Source organism: Brassica napus, chromosome A9 (assembly GCF_020379485.1).
Source record: "Brassica napus cultivar Da-Ae chromosome A9, Da-Ae, whole genome shotgun sequence".
NCBI lineage: Eukaryota > Viridiplantae > Streptophyta > Magnoliopsida > Brassicales > Brassicaceae > Brassica > Brassica napus.
In genome coordinates this window covers 15,787,616-15,810,352 of record NC_063442.1, presented here as the reverse complement: position 1 = coordinate 15,810,352, position 22,737 = coordinate 15,787,616, and the positions used below count along the sequence as shown (strand labels likewise).

The 22,737-nt window shown below is 33.7% G+C and overlaps 3 protein-coding genes and 1 pseudogene across 7 annotated transcripts; 1 reads left to right on the top strand and 3 right to left on the bottom strand.

The window, feature by feature from the left end:
* Nucleotides 1-4,641: 4,641 nt before the first annotated feature.
* LOC106393993 (protein SHORT ROOT IN SALT MEDIUM 1) lies at nt 4,642-12,314 on the bottom strand. 4 transcript variants are annotated; one of them, XM_048740709.1, is made up of 20 exons: nt 12,104-12,314; nt 11,950-12,044; nt 11,380-11,847; nt 11,195-11,295; nt 10,266-10,991; nt 10,121-10,166; nt 9,516-9,608; nt 9,377-9,432; nt 9,078-9,180; nt 8,931-8,946; nt 7,915-8,110; nt 7,765-7,828; nt 6,468-7,406; nt 6,315-6,392; nt 6,106-6,180; nt 5,647-6,021; nt 5,309-5,527; nt 5,188-5,229; nt 5,034-5,096; nt 4,642-4,941 (listed from the first exon to the last, which is right to left on the bottom strand). In XM_048740709.1, the coding sequence occupies exons 1-20, from the start codon at nt 12,297-12,299 to the stop codon at nt 4,855-4,857; spliced, it is 4,038 nt and encodes a 1,345-aa protein (XP_048596666.1). In that variant the 5' UTR covers nt 12,300-12,314; the 3' UTR covers nt 4,642-4,854. The 4 variants fall into 4 exon arrangements, with proteins under 4 accessions (XP_048596666.1, XP_048596667.1, XP_048596669.1 ...); XM_048740710.1 differs by having other exon boundaries at nt 6,315-6,389; XM_048740712.1 differs by having other exon boundaries at nt 11,950-12,024; nt 12,104-12,243.
* A 1,250-nt stretch (nt 12,315-13,564) lies between these two features.
* On the top strand, nt 13,565-15,640 carry LOC106395942 (annotated as a pseudogene).
* On the bottom strand, nt 15,468-18,146 carry LOC106391277 (signal peptide peptidase). The gene is made up of 11 exons (XM_013831888.3): nt 17,884-18,146; nt 17,501-17,616; nt 17,258-17,409; nt 17,085-17,170; nt 16,832-16,959; nt 16,662-16,712; nt 16,487-16,573; nt 16,326-16,395; nt 16,091-16,227; nt 15,865-15,942; nt 15,468-15,760 (listed from the first exon to the last, which is right to left on the bottom strand). Exons 1-11 carry the CDS (start codon nt 17,921-17,923, stop codon nt 15,695-15,697), a joined length of 1,011 nt encoding a protein of 336 aa, XP_013687342.2. The 5' UTR covers nt 17,924-18,146; the 3' UTR covers nt 15,468-15,694.
* A 1,012-nt stretch (nt 18,147-19,158) lies between these two features.
* Nucleotides 19,159-22,196, bottom strand: LOC106391278 (mediator of RNA polymerase II transcription subunit 8). Of its 2 annotated transcripts, none has more exons than XM_013831890.3 (12): nt 21,790-22,196; nt 21,585-21,709; nt 21,309-21,433; nt 21,050-21,233; nt 20,860-20,943; nt 20,721-20,779; nt 20,388-20,630; nt 20,244-20,294; nt 19,941-20,150; nt 19,797-19,847; nt 19,609-19,672; nt 19,159-19,521 (listed from the first exon to the last, which is right to left on the bottom strand). In XM_013831890.3, exons 1-12 carry the CDS (start codon nt 22,179-22,181, stop codon nt 19,352-19,354), a joined length of 1,758 nt encoding a protein of 585 aa, XP_013687344.3. In that variant the 5' UTR covers nt 22,182-22,196; the 3' UTR covers nt 19,159-19,351. The 2 variants fall into 2 exon arrangements, with proteins under 2 accessions (XP_013687344.3, XP_013687345.3); XM_013831891.3 differs by having other exon boundaries at nt 19,609-19,669.
* Nucleotides 22,197-22,737: the final 541 nt, after the last annotated feature.

The following is a 22,737-nucleotide window of genomic DNA, read 5'->3' as shown; positions in this document are numbered from 1 at the left end:
TTTTCCTCTTTGTGATCTATTTTTGTGATCAGAACTTTTTTAGTGCTATCCTAGGGTATTTCTCAATAATTACTACGTTTGCTATTTTCGAAAATGTCAATATTACCTAAAATATAAATCAAAAACAAACAAGGTAAATTTACAAAAATATAAATATTATATTAAGTTAACATAATGTTTAATATCTTTCGAAAATTAAAAAATAAATAACAAAAAGAATAATTAATTTAAAAATACAAGACTTTCAAACAAGTATAATTATATAAATCTAAATTTAAACTCATGATTTTCAAAGTTTAGGTTATATATTATTGAAAATATTCAAAATAACATATAATATATATAAGTTCATATTATAAATTATGAGAATGTTCACATATTATTTTAAAACATCAAAAATATACCAAATCATTTTTAAATTTGGTATTTAAAAAAAAATGTTAATATTACGAAACTTTTTTATTTCAAAATAAAATATAAATAATTATCAAATAAGTTAAGCTTACAAAATTAAAAATATCATGTACAAATCTATACTATATAAAATAAAATTTCAAAAATTAACATAAATATAAGAAACAAATATAATAGTTAATTTAAAAATGCAATACTTTCAAAAAATTATAACTATATAAATCTAAAACACATGATTTACAAAATTTAGGTTATATACTACTGAAAATATTCCAACAAAAATATGTACTATATGTAATTTGATGCAATAAATCATTGAGAAGCCACATATTGTTTTAAAGCACCAAAATATGTCAAATTACTATTTTAATTATTATTCTAAAAATTTCAAAAAAAATGTTTATTTCAAAATAAAAAGGAAACTACTATTCAATTTAGTGAAAAGACAAAATTATAAAAGGAATCAATTTGATATATAAAGTAAACCTTTGAAAGACCAACATAAAATTAACTAACAAAAAAATCTTAAAGACGACTACAAGAATTTAAATTAATAAAAACAATATGAATCTAAAGCACTTTTCATTAAATATGAATCTAACAAAATATGATTTCAAAATGGAAGCTATTTCTTTCAAAAAAAAATCATTAATAAATTTAGTAAACAAAATTTCCAAATAACTAAAACAATCAGTTTATTATAAAAAATAAATGCTTGGAAGATCAACATAAAATTAAGTAACAAAAATAATCTTAAAAATATAAGGATTTCAAATAATAAAGACAATGTAAATCTAAATCACTTTTTCATTACATATGAATCTAAATAACATATGATTTCAAAATTGAGGATATATATTATTTAAATGTTCACATAGAATTTTAAAATATCATTATAATAATATAAAAATCAGCATCTTAATTTGATAAAGTAAATAAAAAATTAAACAACAAATTACCAAAAATAAAATATTCAAAAAGATATAGAGTTTAAAAAAATATATTTATAAATAATCACGTATATAAAAATAAACAAAAATCAGCACAAAACTATAAAAAGATAAATTAAAATTTGTAAAAATTATCTTTAAAGTTAGATTGATATTTATAGCACGAGAACTCATTTTGGAAAAATATTTATAATTATTTTTTAAATCCAAAAATAATGTAATATTTTATTATAAGAACTAGGTAAGGAACCCGTAAGATATCGCACGGGAACTCATTTTGAAAAAATTATGCCACATTTTATATAAAATGAAAGGATACATATTCATAAATTTTGACAACACTTTTTTAAAAATGTCACTTAAGATGAAAAAGTGCAAATTTTCACATTTATTTGGAGAAAATATACACTTTTGACAATTTATTTTTAACAAAAGCAACATCTAAAATGGAAAGACACATCCTTATACATTTGACAACTTCTTTTAGACCAACGCAATTTTTAAAATGAAAAAAATATATTGTTAAGATTAATAGATATATACTTATATATTTTGATAAAAAAATTTAACTAATGTCATTTTTAGGATGAAAAGATACAGCATGATGAAATTCACAACTTTGACATTTATTTAGAAAAATTATACATTTTTAGACGCTTTTAGAAAATAAACGAAAAGATTATAGAGATGTGATTAGTAGACTACAATAAATTTTTGACAGTTTAGTTTTTCGACAAATAATCTGTTAAATAAAAAAAAGTATTTAATAACAAAATGAAGGTTACAAAAGAGAAGTTAAGTTTGTAACCGTCTCTTTGACTTGCAACTCCTCATTGGTATTTTTTTAAACATGCACACCTCTTAGATCAATATATTAACATTTGTTTTTTTTTTATCAAATATACTTATTAACATTTGTTTACTTAACAAGCTCTATTTATTTTCTTCTCTCCGGTACATAGATTCGACATCATGACATCTGAGCACTTGGTGCATTTGTGTGGTACACAATAACTCTTCATCTTTACAACACATATTCTTACTATCTTAATATATATATCTCAAAAATCATTTTTTGTAACTGATCTTAAGAATCATTTTAATAATGCCATTTTTGTTATAACTGTAAACACCAACTTTTTTAACGTTTATAAACTTTTTAAAGTTGAAGAAATGAAATTTTTTAACGATTATAGATATGAAAATTTGTTGTATTAGAAAATAATAAAAACACCATTCTTAATTGTCACTAGATCTCGTGCGGGTTTTATTTTATATACTAAATTATTTTAGTTTATAAAACAAAATTTATCAATAAATTAATATAGTTTAGTATTATGTATTATCTAACTCTATTATACATGTGTTTATGTGATTTATGATATTATTATTATAAAAATTCAAATTTTGTATTCTTGTAACATATTTTGTTTTGAAATTATAATTATGTAACAGTATTATTTTACATATTTTTTTATTTCTAAATTTGAAATATATATAAAATTTAAATTAAATTGGACCTACTGTTAAAAACTAAATCAAATTGGTAATAGATAAAAAAAATTGGGATACTGTTAAAAACATCAAATTTTTAACACTATAATATATTGTGCCTGTAAAATATTACGGTGCAATTAGTTAGTTTGTAATTCAGATTTGGTGTATAAAATTTGTTTTATAAACGTAATATACATATGGTGATTAATTAAACCCATTTGGTATAGTGTTCGTCGTTAGTCTAAGGGGTTAGTCGAAATTTGATTAATATTGCATGTTCAAAATAATAACAATAGGATAATGTATTGGTCTACGGACTGGTTTGATAATGGTTTACATCCTGGCTATCTATAAATTGATTTTATATTTAATAAAAATTAAAAATTGGTCATGTTTACCATTCCGGTTTTGTAGGGGTTATAGTTATATTAGTTGTGTTATATTATTAAGCCATGTTATTAGTTATAAATGAATGATGATTGATTTCTAATGATGGTCTATTTTAAAAAAAAAAAATCACACATGAATCAAAGTTGTGACTTCTGTTTTAATATATAAGATTCGGAATGAAACACGAGTTTGTTATAAATTTGTTCACCGATTTTTTTTACTGTAAATCTATGTATTAAGGAAATTATTTTCAATATGAATTTCATTAACTGTAATGAATTTGTAACTTTCCAATAAATTAATAATATGATTGATAAATACCAATTGATTTGGTGTGTCCCAAATTGATGCTTTTTAATTGTATCTTGCCACTCTTCATCTCCTTCTAATAAATCGTTTGCCACACATGCATTTCTGAACAATAATTGATTAGCATTTGAAGATTAAATATTTTGACCATTGTCAAGTCGAGTTACATGAAATATTTTCGTAGGATAAGACAAATAAATTTACCTTTTCTATTAAGCAAATATACAAAATATATAAACAAAGTTTCCAAGTTTTATATGTGTTTCTCCAAAAACATTTTATGATCCTTTGGAGTAAGAGAATCTTTCTCCTTTATATATATATTTTTTCTTCGATCTGATATTTTTTTGTTGTTTGATTTTTTCATTGTTCACAACTACTATATATATAGAGAGACCAAAGATTGTGATGGTTAACCATCAAATATTGCAATGGTTAATCGAATTACAATAGCTGAACACCAAAACTTACAATGGTTAATCATGAAAGATGTAATAGTTCCATTAAACAATTGTAAATGCTCATCCAAACAATTGTACTGGTTCATTTAAATGCTTACACCGATTCACTTAAATTTCCAATAGAACATTATACATATGAAAATAAAAAAATATAATTTTAAAAACAACAATTATAAGTGAAATGATAAAAATATTTAGACTTAAGAAGACATAAGATAAAGATGCAATATTTCAAGTTAAAAGTGATAATAAACAAAACAACATAATATATGGTTAGGAAACACACAAAAAATAATAAATAGAATTAAAATAAATAAATTAAAAAACAGAATTTAAAAATAGAACCAGTTATAAACGAAAAGGTACATTAAACGGTTATAAACGAAAATGTATCTATACAGTCATGCGTAAAATTAAAATGAAAAAAGCACGTCCCTGTGAATTAATTAGAATTACTATTATTAATATATTATTTACTATTAAAAATTCTAATAACCAATATAAAAAACGTAATAAATACAAATATTGTAAAGCTTATACAAAAAAAAAATATTTATATGATTTATGTATATAATTATTTAAATATACGTAAATATATGCATATAACAGATCAAATCAGATATCCGGTCTTAAAAATATTAGTATTTAACAATAGTCGAATTTTAAGAAACAGACCAAATATTAATTTGCAATATACATAAAAAAAACAAAGTTCTGTCCAAAGCAGATATTATTGAACAATAGTCGAATTAAATTTAAGAAAAAACATTTCTCGTGAAGTTCCCAAGAGAAAATCACTAAACAAGACGGCCATTATTAAATATCATCACTCTCTATAAAGACAGCCTAACGAGCTTATTGTATAAAATCCGATCATCTCTTCCAGTGTTGCTCTCTAACAAAGCACTCAGCACAAGTTCCTGCCAAAGATCAAAAAAGACACAAATAATTCATTTCTCTATATCTTTGTTAAAATGATTGACAAACTCAAGTATAGAGAAATCTCTTTTACCTTGACTTCTCGGTGAGATAGAAACTTTCCCAAGCTGTGCATAGTTGTTCTCATATCATCAACCTGTGAAAGAACAAAAAATGTAAACGGTATTGTAAATTCATTCTGAGAGATAAGAAAGATGGCTTAGAAGATGGATTAAGCTTCTTCTTACCCTAACATAGCCTGTTTGGTTACGATCAAAGAATCTGAAAGCCTGAGTCAGAAGAAGCTTTAGCACCAACAAAAACGGTAAAAGCTTAAGGACATTATAATAGTCAAAGCAGATTTTCTACCTGCAACAACTCTTTATCAACCGTTTCTTCTTTTTTTGGTGCATCAGATGTTCCTTCCTCTTGCTTCCCGTGCTTGCCTGACTCCGACTTGGGTTTGATCTCAGCAGATTTGGAATCAGTCTTCTCCACGATCTCTTCTTTTCTATCAGTTGCGACTTCAGTTATAGGACGAGCAACAGCGCTGCTAGTCTTCTCACTGTTTTCTTCATTCTTCTGCGGCTGAAGAAGAGACACAGAACAAATGGACAAGATTGATGAACATAACATCTTGTTGGCTAAAATAAAACTTACGATAATGTAAGTTGGAAACTGCATGGCAAATAATGTATAAATCATACCTCTTCAGCAGTTTCTTCTTGCTCAGGATTTTCATCGTCCATCTCCTCGCATTCCTCAGGGTCTTCTTCAGGATCCTCTTCAGGGTCTTCCTCTGGATCTTCATCAATCTCTTCATCCTCCTCATCCTTGATATCCGCTTCCATCGTAGCAGCTTCATCACCGGTGGCTTTTTTAGTGTCTTCAGTGTTAGCTACCGTTTCCTTTGCTGAATTTTTCTTGTCATCCTTCTCAGGAACAGATTCAGTTGTAACAGTGGCTTCCTTGTCAGTCTTTTGACGCTTATTTTGTGCTTTTGCTTCCTTTTCCTTGGCAGATAACTCTTCTTGACGCCTCTTTCGTTGGTTTCTCTCTCTCACAAATTTTACACGTAATTTCTACCAAGGACAAAAAAAAGAAGTGTAAGAAAACAGTTATGGTAGCTCAAAAAACAAAACATCATAAATCAGTTACAAACCAACCTTGAGAAATTCTAAGATACGAGTACCCATTTGATACTGTAGCATCTCGAACATCGATTCAGCAAACAATGAAAGCTGCAAGAACATACATAATATTGATGAAAACTTAGTAGTTCAGTTGCTATAACAAAACACGTACATTGAGTTAGCTAAGAGAGACAATGGAAACATGCTAAGCAAAGCAGTAACCACACAGGAAAAAGACTAACCTCAAATGATGACTCATCAATGTCCTTGTCAGTGTAATCCAAAAGCGAGTCCAGGGAGACCGAAAGTGAACGCAACTGCTAAAAAGAAAAAAACTCCAAATAAGTGAAAGCTGCTATTACTAAACCTGAAACCTTGACTTATTGTCCACCTACTTTAGAATCTTTGTTCCGTTTCACTTGTAGAACAAATCCTGGCCGAGGAGGTTCGTCAGACTTTTTCTTGTCCTTCACTTGTAGTATGGACTCATCTTTTCCACTTCTCTCTTTAATCTCTTTCTCGTTAATTTTTTCTTTTGCCTTTTTCTCGTCAACCTTTTTGCCCTCGGATTGGTTCTCTGACTTGTCTTTCTTTTCAGCCTTCTTATCTTCACCTGCCTTAATGTCCTTTGTTGAACTAGAAGCACCCTCCTTTTTCTCAGTACTCGGAGATCCCGCCTTCTGTTTTGTTTCCACAATTTTGGAGGCACTCTCTTCCTTCTTTCCTGCAGGAGATTTCATCTCCATACTACCTGAATCAGGAGTTTTCTTCTCTGCCTCCACCACCTTTTCCTCATCATTCTCTCCATTATTCTTCAAGTCACCGTCCATGTTATTGTCTACTTCAGCAATCTTCTTTTTAGCCACTTTTTTGATGATTTTTTTCTTTACGATTGTCTTTGAAGGAGTCTGTTCATTACCCTTAGCACTAGGATCTGAGCTCTCCCCTTGGTTATCACCTGAAATGGCAACCTTTCCAGGAACATCCTTTTCATCCGGCTTCTCATCTTTCTTATCAGTTGCCTTTCCATCGTTGACAGGCCTTTTAACAACTCTTTTAACAATCTTTTTCACCACCTTCTTAGTTCCTGGGGTCTTTTTCTCCGCATCCTTGGCTACTTCACCGGCATTATCACTTCCCTTTCCTACAATGACATCTTTCTTAGCCTCCTGAGAAAGTAGTCTATCTCTCTCAGCAAGAACTTTCCTGTGTGCCAACCATTGGGTTCTCCAAGCGTCAAATGAAGGAAGACATTCTGATAAATCAGGGACAAATAGTACAGTGATCTCTTTGAAGATTGAAACTCCATCCGTACCAACTCTGTCGTAATGTATCTGTAAACGCCAAAAAAAAAGAGGTCAAACAAAGCTATTTAGATCTCCAGATAACAAGTAAATAATATTGCTTGGTTAGCTTTGTATGTATCTATACTGAAGCTACCATATCTACAGCAATATGCAATCGAGGAACCAAGTTAACAAAGTTGGCAAAGCTATTCATAGCAAATCTTTGGATAGGCTAATAGCAATGGTTGAGGGTCCAACAATTTAAGACAGTTAGAAAAAATATTTAATAGACTAACGAAAACATTAATAAATAAAGCAACCACTAATAAGCTCGGATACTCTACTATGACGTCCCCACTTGTTCAACATCTCAATGCAGTCTTAAACTAAGAGATGTCAAACCTACCTCTAGAAAGGGATTCCAGTGACGGCAGTTGCTCAGATCAAGATGAAGCTTATCCTTTGTGTGTCTGCAACGCAAAATACCTTCCATGCCTCAAGACAACGAATACAAGGTAGAAAAGAATGACAAAAACGAACAAGAGAAGAAACACACCTCAGCATTGTCGTGATTAAGGAAGACTGATCAACTGATGGGTCCATGCCATCTGTGGGATCCCAAGGACCACCAGTGGCCATCAACGAATGATCTTTTTTAAGAACAGCAAACTTTAATATGTTGCAAATATGAGGTATACGCTCTTCAAATAATTTATCTGAAGAAAGATCTTCCAGAGCAGTCCTGCTCAGGCCTGTGTTTAAAAAGGCTCATGGCGCTCCATGGCGATGAAGTATGTGCCTTGCGCCTTGCGCCATGGCGCATCGAGGCTCTCGCCTTGAAGACCACTTGAAACTGTGATTAAAAAAAAAAAAAAACTAAATTACTATGATGATGAACATGCAAATAAAGCATTCAATAACGTAAAGAACATGCAAACACAAACTATACCATAAAGAGCAATAAAATACATGTTAAAAATGAATTTCAATATATATTAGATTTGTTTCAGTTACAAACAAAGATTATACATCAACTTGATCACAGGAGTCCTCAAGCTACAATATACTAGTAAGCGTCAATTATGTAAGCATCAATCACTTACTGTATAAAAGAAAAGAAGCACCAAAATTACAGAGATAAGCAATCGCAGTGCATTCTAGACTGTAACCAAGAAACACAAGTAGTCATAATAATAAGAAGAAGAACCTATGAGACTAACCTTAAGCAAAACACTGTGAGATATATGTTTTGTGAGAATTTTTGACGTTTGGTTTAACTTTGAAGAGGGAGCTAGGGTTTTGATGAGTATTTTTGACGTTTTGTTATAAGATTGGTGAATTAGTTAAAGCAGGGTTTGGTTTCGTACCTGGTTTAGTGTCGGTTAACATAGGGTCTCCAAGGCGCGCCTTTGCATCGCCTTTGAAGGCACCGCTTTATGGCCAAAGCGCACTAGGCGAGCGCCTTAGGGACCATACCCTTGCCTGGGATGTGCATGGCGATGGAGCTATCGCCTGAGTGCGCCTTGCGCCTTGGCGCATAAGGCGAGCGCCTTTTTAAACACAGGCTCAGGCCACTCATCAAAATCATCTGAACAAAAGAGAAACACATTACATATGAAAATGCTTTCAATGTAATCGGGAACAGTACCAGCGATGATATACTGTGCAAAGACACATTCAAAGCGGTAGAAGACTTATTGAGAGTAAAAAACAGCCCACCTTGGCATTCCAAACAGTCTTTCCTCCAGTTTTCACAGCTGAAGACTTTGTGGGCGTAGGTTTCACATCAACTCCACCATCTTCAATGTAATCATGCTCAAAACTGCCGTCCTCAACAAAAGATGGTTAAATTTACAAATCTTTAGACTGTATATATAATAAAGCAAAAGTGAATCCAAAATCTAGCTCTAATATACTGACTCAGCAAGGGAAATAAAATATGATCTATTTAAACTCCTTGAACACGATTAAAATCTTCAGACTGACAATTTGCAAACAAGAAAGTAGGATTAATTCACCTCACAGCAGTATGCATCGAAAGTGTAAGCTTTTGTTTCGGCCAGTTCACCACAACCTGAAACATATATATTGAGGTTTACGATCACTTGGTACTCTCCTAAGGATTAGAAAATTATTGGCAGATGGACAAACAGATACCTTGGAAAACTCAGAAGGTAGAAAAAGCCTTGGATATCTTTTATCCAGTGTCACGTAATCCCTCTCCATGTCAACCAAGCGCGAGGATAAAACCTAAAAACAAGTCATCAAATTATGTATAGTGGTCTTAATCATTGTATTACTCAGGATGCAAAGGGCGGGTAACTCTCAATAAAGCGTCTTATCAACGAAAAATAACATCCATTGTTTCATCCTTGTGAACTTTTACAAGTTTCCTTCAATGCAAAGTCCCAAAGAAAAAAAATCGCAATCAGGAAAATTAACTAGAGACGAACAATATATAAGGTTGCAAAATTTCCCTCCCAAATAATACAAAACTCAGGAAAACATAGCACTTTCTACCAGGAATATTTGTCACACTGAGTTCAAAAGGCAGGATAATAATACCCCAAGGTGACAAGATGTCAGAAGGAAAGAGGAAGTATAGTAACCAAAGGTAAAGGAGGAAAAGAATGAGAAAGCTGAAATTGGAAGTCAATCAATAAGAAAGCAAGGAGAATGCAGGATTGGAAAGGAAGATGAGGTAACCCAGAGGAGTATGCAAAAACATCACGGAATGAGGAATTTCTCTGAACACTTGTTACCTTGCAGACATAATCTCTCCGTATTGGCCTAACTGGTGAAGGACGCCTTCAGGTATAACAGAAATAAGGTTAGTGTCTTGCGAAGAAGCAACATAAAATCCCCTGCATTCCAGATGAAGAGCGTGACATGGATAAAAAAGAAAACCTAATTGATGCTTCACGATGTTGTGCATCCCGCCGCAAAGAGGAACTACGTGCATCCCTAGAAACAGCTTTCGGCACTGGAGTCCGCTCCTTTGGGTCCCTGGACGTAGCTCTCGCTGTTGGAGTCCGATCACGTTTTCTTTCGAGAGCGCGTTTTCGATCACGTTCTCTTTCATCTTCTCTTTCCTTCTCCCGTATGCGATCCCTTTCTCTGTCCCTAGCTCTTTGCTTTTCTCGTTCCTTCTCCCGCTCTCGTTCTCGCTCTCTATCACGTTCGCGATCCCTCTCTCGTTCTCGCTCCTTATCTCTGGCACGCAGGTTCTCACGGCGACGCTCTTCTTCCCTTAGTTCAAACTCTCTAAGATAACTTGCCCGGTCATCTTTCCGGAGATCATCAACGCGAGGACCACCACGAGCTAGCATACCACCAGGGTAGTCCAAGTCCAGAGATGCTGCAGTAAGGATGCCTTTCCCAGTACCATAATCCCTGCCTGGAGGCAAACTGACGCCATAACCAGGATTTGAAGAACTCTCCATATAGATATAGTCATCTAAGTTTCGCCGGGGAGCAGCTCCTAATAGCGATGGGGTATGTTGGCTGGCATAAGAAGACGTGCTGTGTAGTGATAGCCCATGAGGATCAGACTCGAGCCTTCTTCCATAATGCATAGCTTCTTGGTCAGAATGGCGTACAGTAGAACTTCGTTCTGTAAGATAATCGGCTTGTCTGCCAGAAATGTTTGCTACTCAGTGCAATAAGATAAAATTTTCTTCAAAGGTCATTGCAAATTTACACAGGAAGCTTTATAACAAAAATCTAGGAAAAACATAGTTTCCGTCCAGACAGAAACATAATACAGATGACAGAGGTAACAGAAATACAATATTTCTGAACAAATACAGAAGAATACATCGTCGGAAAAAAAGTACCTGACACCTCCATCAGCAGAAGTGGTATGGAGCGACTGCATTTTTAGTAACTGTTCTCCGCGGAGGAGTGATGCTTGATCAATGCGATCGTACAAATCAGTCTGCCAGAATCATAACAATGAGTATCATGCCACTGGACAGAAATAAACAAAATTCATAGGATATTATAACAGATGTGGGCTCACCTGGCGACCAAAACTAGATGAATCAGCATAACGAGCAGCTGGATCATTTTGCAACTCCCTACCGAGATAAGCACTTGACTGCCTTCTATCAACCGGAACGTAACCAGAGAGCTTATCCGAATACAAATCATCCTCCTTTTGACCATAACCATGGGCAGAGGAAGACAAATAGCTTCCAGAAGCATACTTTGGCGAATCCGGCAGAGTGGGGACATATCCAGAGCGGTTATCCAAGACTGATGAGCCAACGCCTTTGGTGCTTAAAGGCTGAGAGCTGGCAAGAGAAGCTGTTCCATACAGAGACGCGTACTGCGCTCCGTAATGACTAGCTGTGGATAACTGAGACCTGTAGCCACCACCAATGTCAGTCTCCTGAGGAGCACCTGAAGGAAGGCGAGAGCTCAAGGGAATCTGAGATCCCCCTTCTGCACCGCCACTGACTGAACTCCCCGGATAATTAGATCCAAGCTGCAATGATAATTTAAACTAATTAGCTATTGATTCAGTATCTAGAACATCAATCAATCGTATCTAATGCAGTAGAAAAGATGAGATCTAATTGAATCTTACGTTCTGGGGATAACCGGATTGAGAACCGTAGGGCTGTTGACCGTAGCCACTCCCTCTTGAGGAATACATGTCTTTCTGAACGTACCCGATTTCAACTGTAAGCAATTGAATCAGCAATCACGAAATTGAATCGACGTCGTGACGGAGAACCTACCAGAAGATTTGATTGACCCTTTTAAAATCTTCTTCTCTTCTTCTTCTCTGCAGAGAGATAGAAACCCTAAGGAATCGAATCGAATCGAATCGAGATGAGGAAGAGGAGCTGAGAATGGTTTGTTAAAAGAAAGATTCGAAGATTGTTGTGGTTGGTTGGTTAATAAGGGTTTTTCTTTCAAGATCGTTGCTAGCATTAATGGGCTTAGATTTTATGATATATATATTACGCTTTTAGCAGTTCTTTATAGGCCCATTGTTTTAGTAATGGTATATGAGAGATGAGAGGAAAATTTTTGTAGTTAAGCAAAATCATCTTTGAGCGTATATTTAATCTAGAGATTCAAGTGATTTGATTTTTAATAACTTATGTGTTATTTTTAAGGGCAAATCTCCAAAATAGCACCTTTCTAAGTTTATATCACAAAAATAACACTCAAAAACTAAAATGACCAAAATAGCATTTTATCTTTTGAAAAATTTAAATTTTTTTATTTTTCAAAATTTGAAATCTTATCCCCAAAACCTCACTTCTCAACTCTAAACCCTAAAACCTAAATTCTAAACCCTAAACCCTAAATTCTAAACCCTAAACCCCACCCCTTGAGTGCTATTTTTGTGACTTTTGGACTTGAGTGCTAGTTTGAGAACAAAAACTTGATTTAGTGCTATTTTAGTCTTTTTCTCTATTTTTAATGAATTGTTGAATTTAATATGATTTTTATTAAACCATTCGGAAATTTTATTTAAAACTATGAGATTTATTTATATTTTACTTTTTAAATTAGAAAACTTCAATCAAACACTTTGATATTACTAGAAAACTTATAAAACTCACTATTGGAAGATTTTTAATAACAATGGATCAAAGTACTTTATTAAATATTAAGTTTGTTATTAGATTTCAAAAGAATTTTTAAAATTCATATTTGAATAAAAGTGAATTTATCGTTTTAATACAAATCACCAGAAATATGGTGTACGTATTATATCGTTTTATATAAATATAATTTTTTTAATTTACTATTCTCTTGAAATTAGCTCATATTCTATACTTTTCATATGCACAATTTACAATTATTAAATTGCCACATGTTTTTTTTAAATTGATTCGAACAGTTTCAGTAAATATGTATCTAATACAGTAGAATCTCTATAAATTAATAATGCTAGGAATTTAAAATTTTATTAATTTATAAAAATTTTCTTATTTAGATTTCTTATTTTAAGATATATTTATTCTTAGATAAGAAAACCATTTGATTTTAGTGTATAAACATTAATTGTTACTTTTTGAAATTTGACATTTATATTAATTTTTTTTATTATTTGGAGTATATAATATAGTGTATAGAACTTAAATGTGGTTTTAGATATAATATTACTAAATCTAATCAAAAATATATTACCCGTTAAGAAAATATAAAGATAATTCTATTGTGAATATAAAACAAATAATATAATAATAATAAGTTTTTACTTATATAAAATATTTATACATAAAACTTATTAATTTATAATTTTAATGGGATCATATACTTTCATAGAATTTTCTAAAAAAAATATTATCTTATTATTTTATCTATTTGTGTCAAATTAAGAATCAGCTCAAGTTGGGACCAGCGAAATTTATTAATTTATATTGATTATTAATTTATTGAATATTAATTTATAGAAGTTTTACTGTACATATATTAAAACATATAAATTCTTTAATGTACATGTATTTTATTTTTTTCAAATTCACGCTATAATATTCTTATCAGTTGATGTATTTCATTTTTATATATCGGTTCAAGAGAATACTATAATTCTTTTATTAGTTTAAATTAGGCTTTTGTCTCAAGCTAGGTTTTGTTAGAGATACGAAGCTTCTCTCCAATGTATGCGATGACACCGATCTACATTCCTCTCGATCTCCAGATCAATACACTCTTAAAACTACCTGTGAAATCTTTATTGAGATTCCGGAGTGTCTCAAAGCTCTGGTCATCCATCATCACCAGCCAACAGTTCAGAAACCATCACTTGAATATTGCTTCTTCCTCACCTCCTCCTCGTCTCCTCATTGCTTTTGAAGACTTTTACGGGGCGAAGCTTCTAGTAGTCTCGATACCTAACCCAAACGTAGTACTTTCCTCTTCGTCTTCTTCTTACAAAGATCTGAGTCTGGTAAACATTAAAGGGAAGATTGTGTATAACGCGGGTCGTGGCTTGATCTGCGTTGGAGCCGGTTTTGAAAACGTGGGGATTTGTAACCCCAGCACGAGGCAGGTGCATAACTTGCCCCACTTCAAATTCAAACAAACTCAAATAGTTTGTCCACGCCCCATGTACATTCAGTGTTGGGTATGATCCTGTTGGAGATCAATACAAAGTGCTTGCTCTTGATGACTTGCCTTGGAGATTGGAGCACAAGATTGTGGTATTGGGAGGAGAAGAGACTTGGAGAGAGTCTCCTTGTGTAGCATGTCCTCACGTTGTTTGTACAAAGGGGTTGTACATGAACGGAACCGTATACTACGGGGCATTTATGAAGGACATCGACTCTCCGCATAATTCTATAATTGTGAGATTTGATGTTAGGTCTGAAACGTTCAACATCTTCAACGTACCAAGCAAACTTGTACCAGTGGGTCATGAGTGTATGTGGAAAGAGAGAGGGTGGTCTGCTACAGACAAAACTCTGATAAACTACGGTGGGAAAATTGGTGTGGTCGAGAGTCCTAGTGTGTGTGGTTTTAGATTGTGGGTTGTGGAAGATGCTGAGAAAGAGGAATGGTCGATGAGTACTTTTCATTTGCCTGAATCTTATGTTGGCGTTGACTTTGAGGTCATGGATACTTTTTCTAGCGGCGAAGTTTGTTTGGTTTCAAAAGAATGGTCTGATCCGTTCTGTCTTTTCTATTACAATTTGGAGAAGAAAAGCATGAGAAGTGTCGCAATCGAAGGACTGCCTATTTCTGACTTTAAGAAAATCCAAGCCCTTTCTGTGACGGTTTCGGATCATTATGAGAGTCTCTTGTCCTTATAAACTTAACAAGTTCATTAATGTAAGGCATTTTTTTTATTTATCTTAAACATTTTATCAATTCTGTCCCTTGCAAATACATTTTCAAGAAAATGAAGTGCACATTAGCTTTGTTCAACATCATCAAGAAATAGCTGCTTCAATATTTTGGATAAATATCTTCAAAACAACTTGATAACGCATACTATTGAATAGTAATTAATAGCTGAAAGATTTAATTTGACATGAGAAGGTCAGCTCGAACTAACTCATAACTGCATCCCGGAGATTTTAACAGCCTCCTATCAAAATATACATAGAAACAAGTCAAAGGAAACCTGACTAGTATCTTCAGTAGTAAAATACGAAACCTGTTGTAACTTCATAAGTAACTTACACAAGTCTCTGCGAAAACGATGTTTGAAATTATCTAAAAAGAACAAAAAAGGGTGAACCATTTTGAAGAGACCGATGATCACTGGAAACAAAAATTGTTTTCCATTTTTTGTTTCCATACATATATAAAAACACATCTATGTGTATAAAATGTTACTCTTCAGCCCTTCGTTCTCCACTTTCTCTTCATTCTTCATGAGTCTTACTAACCTCTTCCTCAGTACTCTTAGATGACTCATCAAACGCCAACAACTGCAAAGAAAAACAAAAGAACCCATAAGCATTTTACTAAAACTGCGATTGTGTTGAAGTTTGCGTTTGCTACAATTGAAAGCTAGAAGTAATAGAAAACAAACCGGTTTGATGTCACCGTTCCAAACGCAGTGAGAAGCCAAGAACCCAATAACGGCTGGGACAATGTATAACAAAGCAGGCTGAAACAGAGACAAACCACAAACCAAAACCCATCAGATCAATCTATAAAGCCTGTGAGGCTGGAAAGTTATTACATATTCCCATCACCAGCAAAACCCTTTAAATAGGTTTGATTCACAACAATTAAGACACATAAGAAAAACTGACCTGTGCTGCTTGAAACCAGTTCATGACTACAATAGTGAGGACAACTCCAACAACGTATCCCACAAATGCACTTGTGAAGTATTTTGGCTGACTACGCTTTGACACATCAAATCGTAGAGCCAGTGCAACAAAAATACCTAAAGAAGAACAAAATTTAATGTCTCATACAATCCAAAAAAAACCATGATCCAAGAATATTGAGTTAAGCAACATGCATTGGTCTTAGAGGACATACCCGGAATGACAATATCACCAAGCCCAAGCATAGAATAGGGTCTTAGAGCATCTCCCGTAGGGAACAAAAGCTGAAAATAAATTGCAGCAATGAGATCACTAACAAAATTATCAAATCAAATTATTTTTGTTTTATGTAACTTTCGAGACAATTTTACTAACCTTTATCGGAGCATCAAAGGATTTGGCAACACTGACCATAACAGGAGTAAAGAAAACCCAGAAAATATCATAGAAAAACAGTCCAACCTGCGAGTCAGGTTACAAACAAACATTCCAAATGATTTTCAAGAATACTGTCATTGACAAGATGCAAATGAGATAATTTCATTCTTACCAAAAGGATGGCGCCAGTCTTGAACGATCCAAGAGAGAGCATCTCAATTCCCTGCATTGGCCGCATCGTTCATTACGCATAAAGACACAAGTAAAACAGTGATTCCAAAGATACATTCTGATGAGGAAGCAGCATAGTCTATTGTACTCTTATAATATAAGGAAGTAAACCTGAATGCAGAAGGAAAGGCCAAGGATGTTGTTAGCCAGCCAATGTTTCTTCCAAGCATACCACGCGCAGAAGAAGGTTCCAGGGATTCCCGCTACAACTTGGGACTTTGTGAACTCTACCTCCAATGCTGTTTTAAGATTAAGGTTAAAAATCATAACTCTGCATGACACAATCAAATTTGATAAAAACAATTCCAAAGGAGATAGGATGATCATTACACCAGAGAAAAGAGAGAAAATGTTAGTTACATACATTTGAAATAAGGAAAACGCCAGACGATAAGATTGTCATTCCATGGTTTTGGTAGAAATCTACTGATGGCAGGTAACAATGTCGCCCTGCAAACACACAAATAAGTGTGTATTAGGAAAAGAGAAAGCCATAGACTTGACCACCGATAATGCATAATGTAGATATAGACATACGAAAGAGCGACGATCCCAAGAACAAAGAAGTAAGCTGTGAGCACAGCATTAACCAAGTCCTTTGAGAGAAACTTGAACAACAAGAAAAGTGAGAGAAGCATAGCACTCCCAACCAACGGGAAACGCATTGCATGCTCTTTAGACATGGTCTCCTACATCATTCCAAAACAAAACAAAACAAATAAGGTCGAAATAGCTTCTTCACTGACAACTGTTTCAAAACACAAATTTGCATGTTCTTACAGTTGGCGGAGAATCCTTCACAGAACGAAAGCAACCCACGTAAACCGTGAGACATGCCGTAAGAACAACATTCAAGTTCGGGTTCACCCTCACAACAAGCGGTGCCACTGTCAAACCTGAAACCAAAACAACAAAAGCTTCAATTTTTACGCCATGCACCAACAATTTGAAAACAATCAATCACACCCACCAATTCTAAACCCTAGAGAGATGTAACCCCCAAATCACAAAATTGAGTAAGCAATTAAACCGGAAAGCTAGCGAATTTCATAAGGAAACCACTAAACGAGACAATCACATCACTGTAAAACCGATCGGGATCAAAACCCAGAAAGGAATCGAGCAAGTGAGGATATGTAAGCAATTGTGAGGAGAAGGAGAACCTGCGAGAGCGAGATTAGCGATTCGCTCACAATTCTTCATGATTGATTCGATCCTGTGGGTTTCGGTTACTTTGTGAAACTGATGAATGTTTATAGAGAGAGATTCAGTGGTCTGGTGGGGTCAAGAGATTAAATTCCACCAGATCTGTTAATAAATTTAAAAAAAGTTGTGAGAAGAGGAGGAAGAAGAAGAAGATAGAACTAAGGAAAGAAAGTTATTATATATGACTGTAAACATCACTGGCTGTGACCTAATTATGTGACGGACTTATATCATTGGTAGCGTCAACGTGTTTATTACATCAGACTCGTATTATTATTGGTCAGATGACATTCATCTGTATCACATCACCAATGAGGATTTCTTTTTTTAATTGGTAACTCCGCATATGGTAACCGATATCTTTTTTTGTTCCAACGGAAGACTAATAATGTAGACATAAATGAATCGTATAACAAAATAAATTAGAAATAGAAACACTAGTAACCACAGAAATTATCAGTGTTCAATGCGTTAAGCGGACGGTGAGTAAAGCGGACCGTGCTCAGCGCATAGTGCTTGAAAGACTAGACGTTAAAATAGTTAGTTAATCATTCTAGAAGTTTACTAACTATAACCTCAATATACTAAATATATATGATATACTAATAGATTAAATATTATGATTTTATATTATTTTCATGTGTTTTTATGTTAAATATACTAATATTTATAATTTATAAATAAAAATTATTAATTTAGACAGTTTATAAGATAATCGCCACATAGTGATTAAGCGGCCGCATAAAACGATTTTTAAAACATTAGAAATTATTAGATGTCACTAAAATAAAAATAAAGAAATTAACATAGAAAGTGGAATCAAGGTAAGAAATTGTCAAAATATGTAAAGTAGAATCTAACATTGGGTATGTAATCATGAAACAGAATTAATGAAACAAAATGATGGGATTAATTTAAAGTTGAGATATATCCATTTCATTAATTCATAATCAAAATTATAAAAGAATGGTTGTGAAATTGATAGAATGATATTTCATCCCATTAAGTTAAATAGTGAAAAAAATATGAAATTGATAGACTACATCATTTCACATCATTCCATTCAAAAAAATTAATGATCCAAATGCAACCACAATTTTGTCTAATTTGTTCATGTAGGAATTTGAAAACATAAGATACTTAAACAAAATTATTTAATTTTAAATTAGATTTGTATTTCTATTGTTTTTGTATGGATTTCCAACTTATTAAGATATTTGTATTTTTGTATATTAATGATAAATCCTGCAAGATTTCCAATTCACTTCCTCTCAAGACCAAAAGGATTCTTCACCCATCAACATAAAACTTGTCTGAAGTAAATAATGCGCCAGGCCCGTACTGGTACGTTATAAGTTATAACCAAAAGTCGGAAAAGCCGAAAAGGGTTCTATTACAAGCCCAAGTCGTACAAAAGGGGGAGTTTTATTGAGGGTTTTGGTGTCTTTGTTGTGGATTCTGCAACATGTTAGGCTGTAGATTCTGCTGATTGGTTTGCATATTTCCATAGGCTCCTTGCTGTTGCTGCTGCTGTTGTTGCTGCTGTTGTGGTTGCTGCGACTGTTGAGTTTGCATCATTCCGCTGTTGTTAAACACTGCAAGAAACAGCAAGGGAAGAAAATAGTTAATGAATCGGTTTTAGTGTAAGAAAGCATGCTTTAGTTTTTTTTTTAACTTCTTACTCTGGTCACCCAACATTTGAGACGCATGACCTCTTTGAGCATTGGTACCCGAAACTCCATACTGCTGAGAACAATCAAGATCAAGAAACATCAGATTAAGACTTGCTCATTGTTATTTAAGAAACATGGTTTTTATTTAATTTAATCATTCAAAGAGCATAGTGACGAGTATGAGTTTTTGAGCTAACCTGCATTCTAGGATTAAGTGTCTGAGATTGCATAGATGACATGTTTGGTATCTAGAATTTAAGCATAAAGCCAACACCAAACCAAATAAGCAGAAAAGAGATAATTAGTTATCAATTAAGGAGCTTTGAAGAGAGGTGACTCACCATCTGGCTACTTGGGGAGCCTTGTGCAGATGTAAACATTGCACTATTCGCTCCACCTGAAAACTGGTTCAACTGACGGTTCAACATCGCTGGATTGAGCTGTCCTTGAGACATACCATGCTGAATATGTCCACCTGATAGCTGTCTCGCTTGGTATTGTTGGTGTCCCATTGACTGCGAATATGGCATTTGATGTTGTTGCCCATGTAACTGGACAATAAACACACAATCTTAAACTTAAAAAAGAGTCCAAAGAAAATAGCAAGACAAAAGTTTGTTCCACTGATTCTACTGGGAACTTACCGACTGAAACTTCTGCTGAGCTTGCAAATCATGGAGTGATGGCATCTGACTCTATACAAAGTTGAAAAAAAATATTCAAATTAACAAACAACATTAAAGTAAGTGAAGAACTATCGATGTATGAAGGCAAACGTTAAAGCCAACCTGTTGCATAGAAGATTGTCTGAGCTGTTGTTGTTGTGCAAGTAGTTGCTGCTGATGTTGAGGCAACTGCATTAACTTCGACCTTTGCTGCTGCTGAAGCTGTTGTTGTTGCTGAGGCGAAGGGGCATTAAGCATACCCGCGGACTGAGGAGAATTTGAATATGGCAAAGGAGATCTTGTTGTATCAAAGTTTGCATTAGATGGAGATGCAGCTGATCTTCCCATAAATTGTGTTCCAGAGACCTTAAAAAAACACTCAAAAGACATGAACCTCCATAGACTATGATAATCATTAAAACTAGAGAGGAATAAGTAGTCACTGCATAGACAAACCTGCATCATATTCCCTTGACTGTTGATGTTGTTTGACGCCACAGGTAATGCATTCTTGCCTAATGAAAGAGAGTTTCAGACTCATTAATAGAGCCAGAGTGCCACTGATTATTAGATATAGAACGAAAGAAATTTTTACCTGCATCGTTGACGAATAACACATCTACCAGATGCGGTGGCAGTGCAGTGGTTATCTGTCTCTGATCTGGAGGCAGTCTTGTTCCTAGAAACACAAATTGTTACAAAAATGAGATAGAATTGAGCAAAACCCAAAGATTACAGTTTCTTACCATTCGATAAATGTTAAAAGGAGAAGTGAGATCTCTTACCTGCGCCGTCATTTACAGCAGCTCGAAGCATGCTCTCCTGCTCCTGAATCTTTGCAACTTGAACTTTGTCCATAGTTGGAAGCATAGATGGGCCTTGACGTGCGCCAAATCCATAGGCTTTACGAGTATCAGCTAAAGTTTTCTCAGCATTTTCACAAGCTTGTGCAATCAAGGTCATCCTCTCCTAGTAAAAAAAAAAAACCATCTTCAGCAAAAAAAAATCCACAAGAGAAAAAAAAAAGCATACAAACTCTCACACCTTTAGCTTTTCAATCTGCATTGGCACAGGCAAATTCTGAACGCCTTGAAGCAACTGCTCCCTCTTGACGTTGTCATCAGCTTCCATCTCCGGAAGTAACTTGGAAGACAACATAACCGGTAAAACTGAACATCACACAAAACCATTTCCATCATATTCAATATTCAATAATTCAAATTCAGTGTTCTAATAATCTCATATAAACAGCCTATCTACAAACTAGCTATTTTTTGAACACTGATTGGAAGCAAAGCATCCATTAAGAAAGGAACATACTTTGAGCATTCTCAGCATTGACGTTCTTTGGAAGAACAACAAAAGCCTTGGAGACTTTCTTCACCTCTTCCACAATGTTAAAGAGCTCAAGATTCACCATAGAATATTGCCCTAGAATGTCCTGCCTGTTAAAAGAATAAATTATCAGACAACGTTTTCAAATAGACAGACCAGAAATAAAGACAAAACTCCCCCCAACACAAACCATTTAGGACTAGTGTTGGTTCGACCATAAGCGTCGAAATCTTCAAGGATCCGAGAAATTGCCTTGAACAAGCTATCGGCTCGTGTCTTTACAGACTCTAGATTCAGAAGCTGCACAAGTTCCGGATTCAGCTTCTCAGCCACTGGAGGCGGCTGGCCTTGTGGTGGCTGCGTCGCTGTATCCATTGATCTCCTCAAGGGTTCTCTTACCCTAGTTCTGTAAAGAAGCTTGCTTTGAATGGGAAGTATAGGAGAATAAAGGGGAGAGATAGAGAGATCCGAGAAGTGATGGATTCTTCTGATGGGAGATTGGTTCCTGGTAACTCGGAGGAATGCGATGTGTTCTTCGTGATTGTTTCCGACAAGTTCGTCGGAATCGAGCTCTGTACTCATCTTAAAGTTTATAAGATGGGCCCGTTATGGGCCTTTATTTGAAACTTGGACAACAAATTAGATTTTTGGATATACACATTTGATTTAGTATTTTTTTTAGTGCTATACAAAATTACCTAAAATTCAAAACTTTCATAATATTTAATGTACACTATATATAATTGAATATGACTAAAATAAATAAATAAACTACATAAAATCTAGTTGAGTATTTGAGTTAATTATTTAGGTTTCAGATACTAATTTTAACTATTATTGAATTTATTTGAATTTGGATTTTCTTTTTAAATAGAATATTTTCCTATTCAACTTGATTGGCTAATATTATTACTGCACAACAAAATCTGTTGGAATAATTTTACATAGGCTGCTCGGACACATTTATCTGAAACCAAAGAACAGAACTGAGCCAAAAAAAGGTTAGATTCGAATTTGGATCTTACAAATTACCCGAGCAGATTTTATATTTGTAGAACCAAACTAAAACCGAACCAAGAACCGAATAGATACCTATTTTTTTATAATATAATGTATATACTTATGAATATTAACTATA

Coding starts and splice junctions, on each gene's coding strand:
- LOC106393993 (XM_048740709.1), bottom strand. CDS start 12,299: ATGCTAGCAACGATCTTGAAAGAAAAACCCTTATTAACCAACCAACCA. Junction 7,829..7,914: donor TTAATCACGACAATGCTGAG/GTGTGTTTCTTC, acceptor TTTGCGTTGCAG/ACACACAAAGGATAAGCTTC. Junction 7,407..7,764: donor ACTGGAATCCCTTTCTAGAG/GTAGGTTTGACA, acceptor TGGCGTTTACAG/ATACATTACGACAGAGTTGG.
- LOC106391277 (XM_013831888.3), bottom strand. CDS start 17,923: ATGAAGAATTGTGAGCGAATCGCTAATCTCGCTCTCGCAG. Junction 17,171..17,257: donor CTTGGGATCGTCGCTCTTTC/GTATGTCTATAT, acceptor GTGTGTTTGCAG/GGCGACATTGTTACCTGCCA. Junction 16,960..17,084: donor GCGTTTTCCTTATTTCAAAT/GTATGTAACTAA, acceptor ATCTTAAAACAG/CATTGGAGGTAGAGTTCACA.
- LOC106391278 (XM_013831890.3), bottom strand. CDS start 22,181: ATGAGTACAGAGCTCGATTCCGACGAACTTGTCGGAAACAATCACGAA. Junction 20,631..20,720: donor GTCAAGGGAATATGATGCAG/GTTTGTCTATGC, acceptor TGTTTTTTTAAG/GTCTCTGGAACACAATTTAT. Junction 19,673..19,796: donor CACTTAATCCTAGAATGCAG/GTTAGCTCAAAA, acceptor GATTGTTCTCAG/CAGTATGGAGTTTCGGGTAC.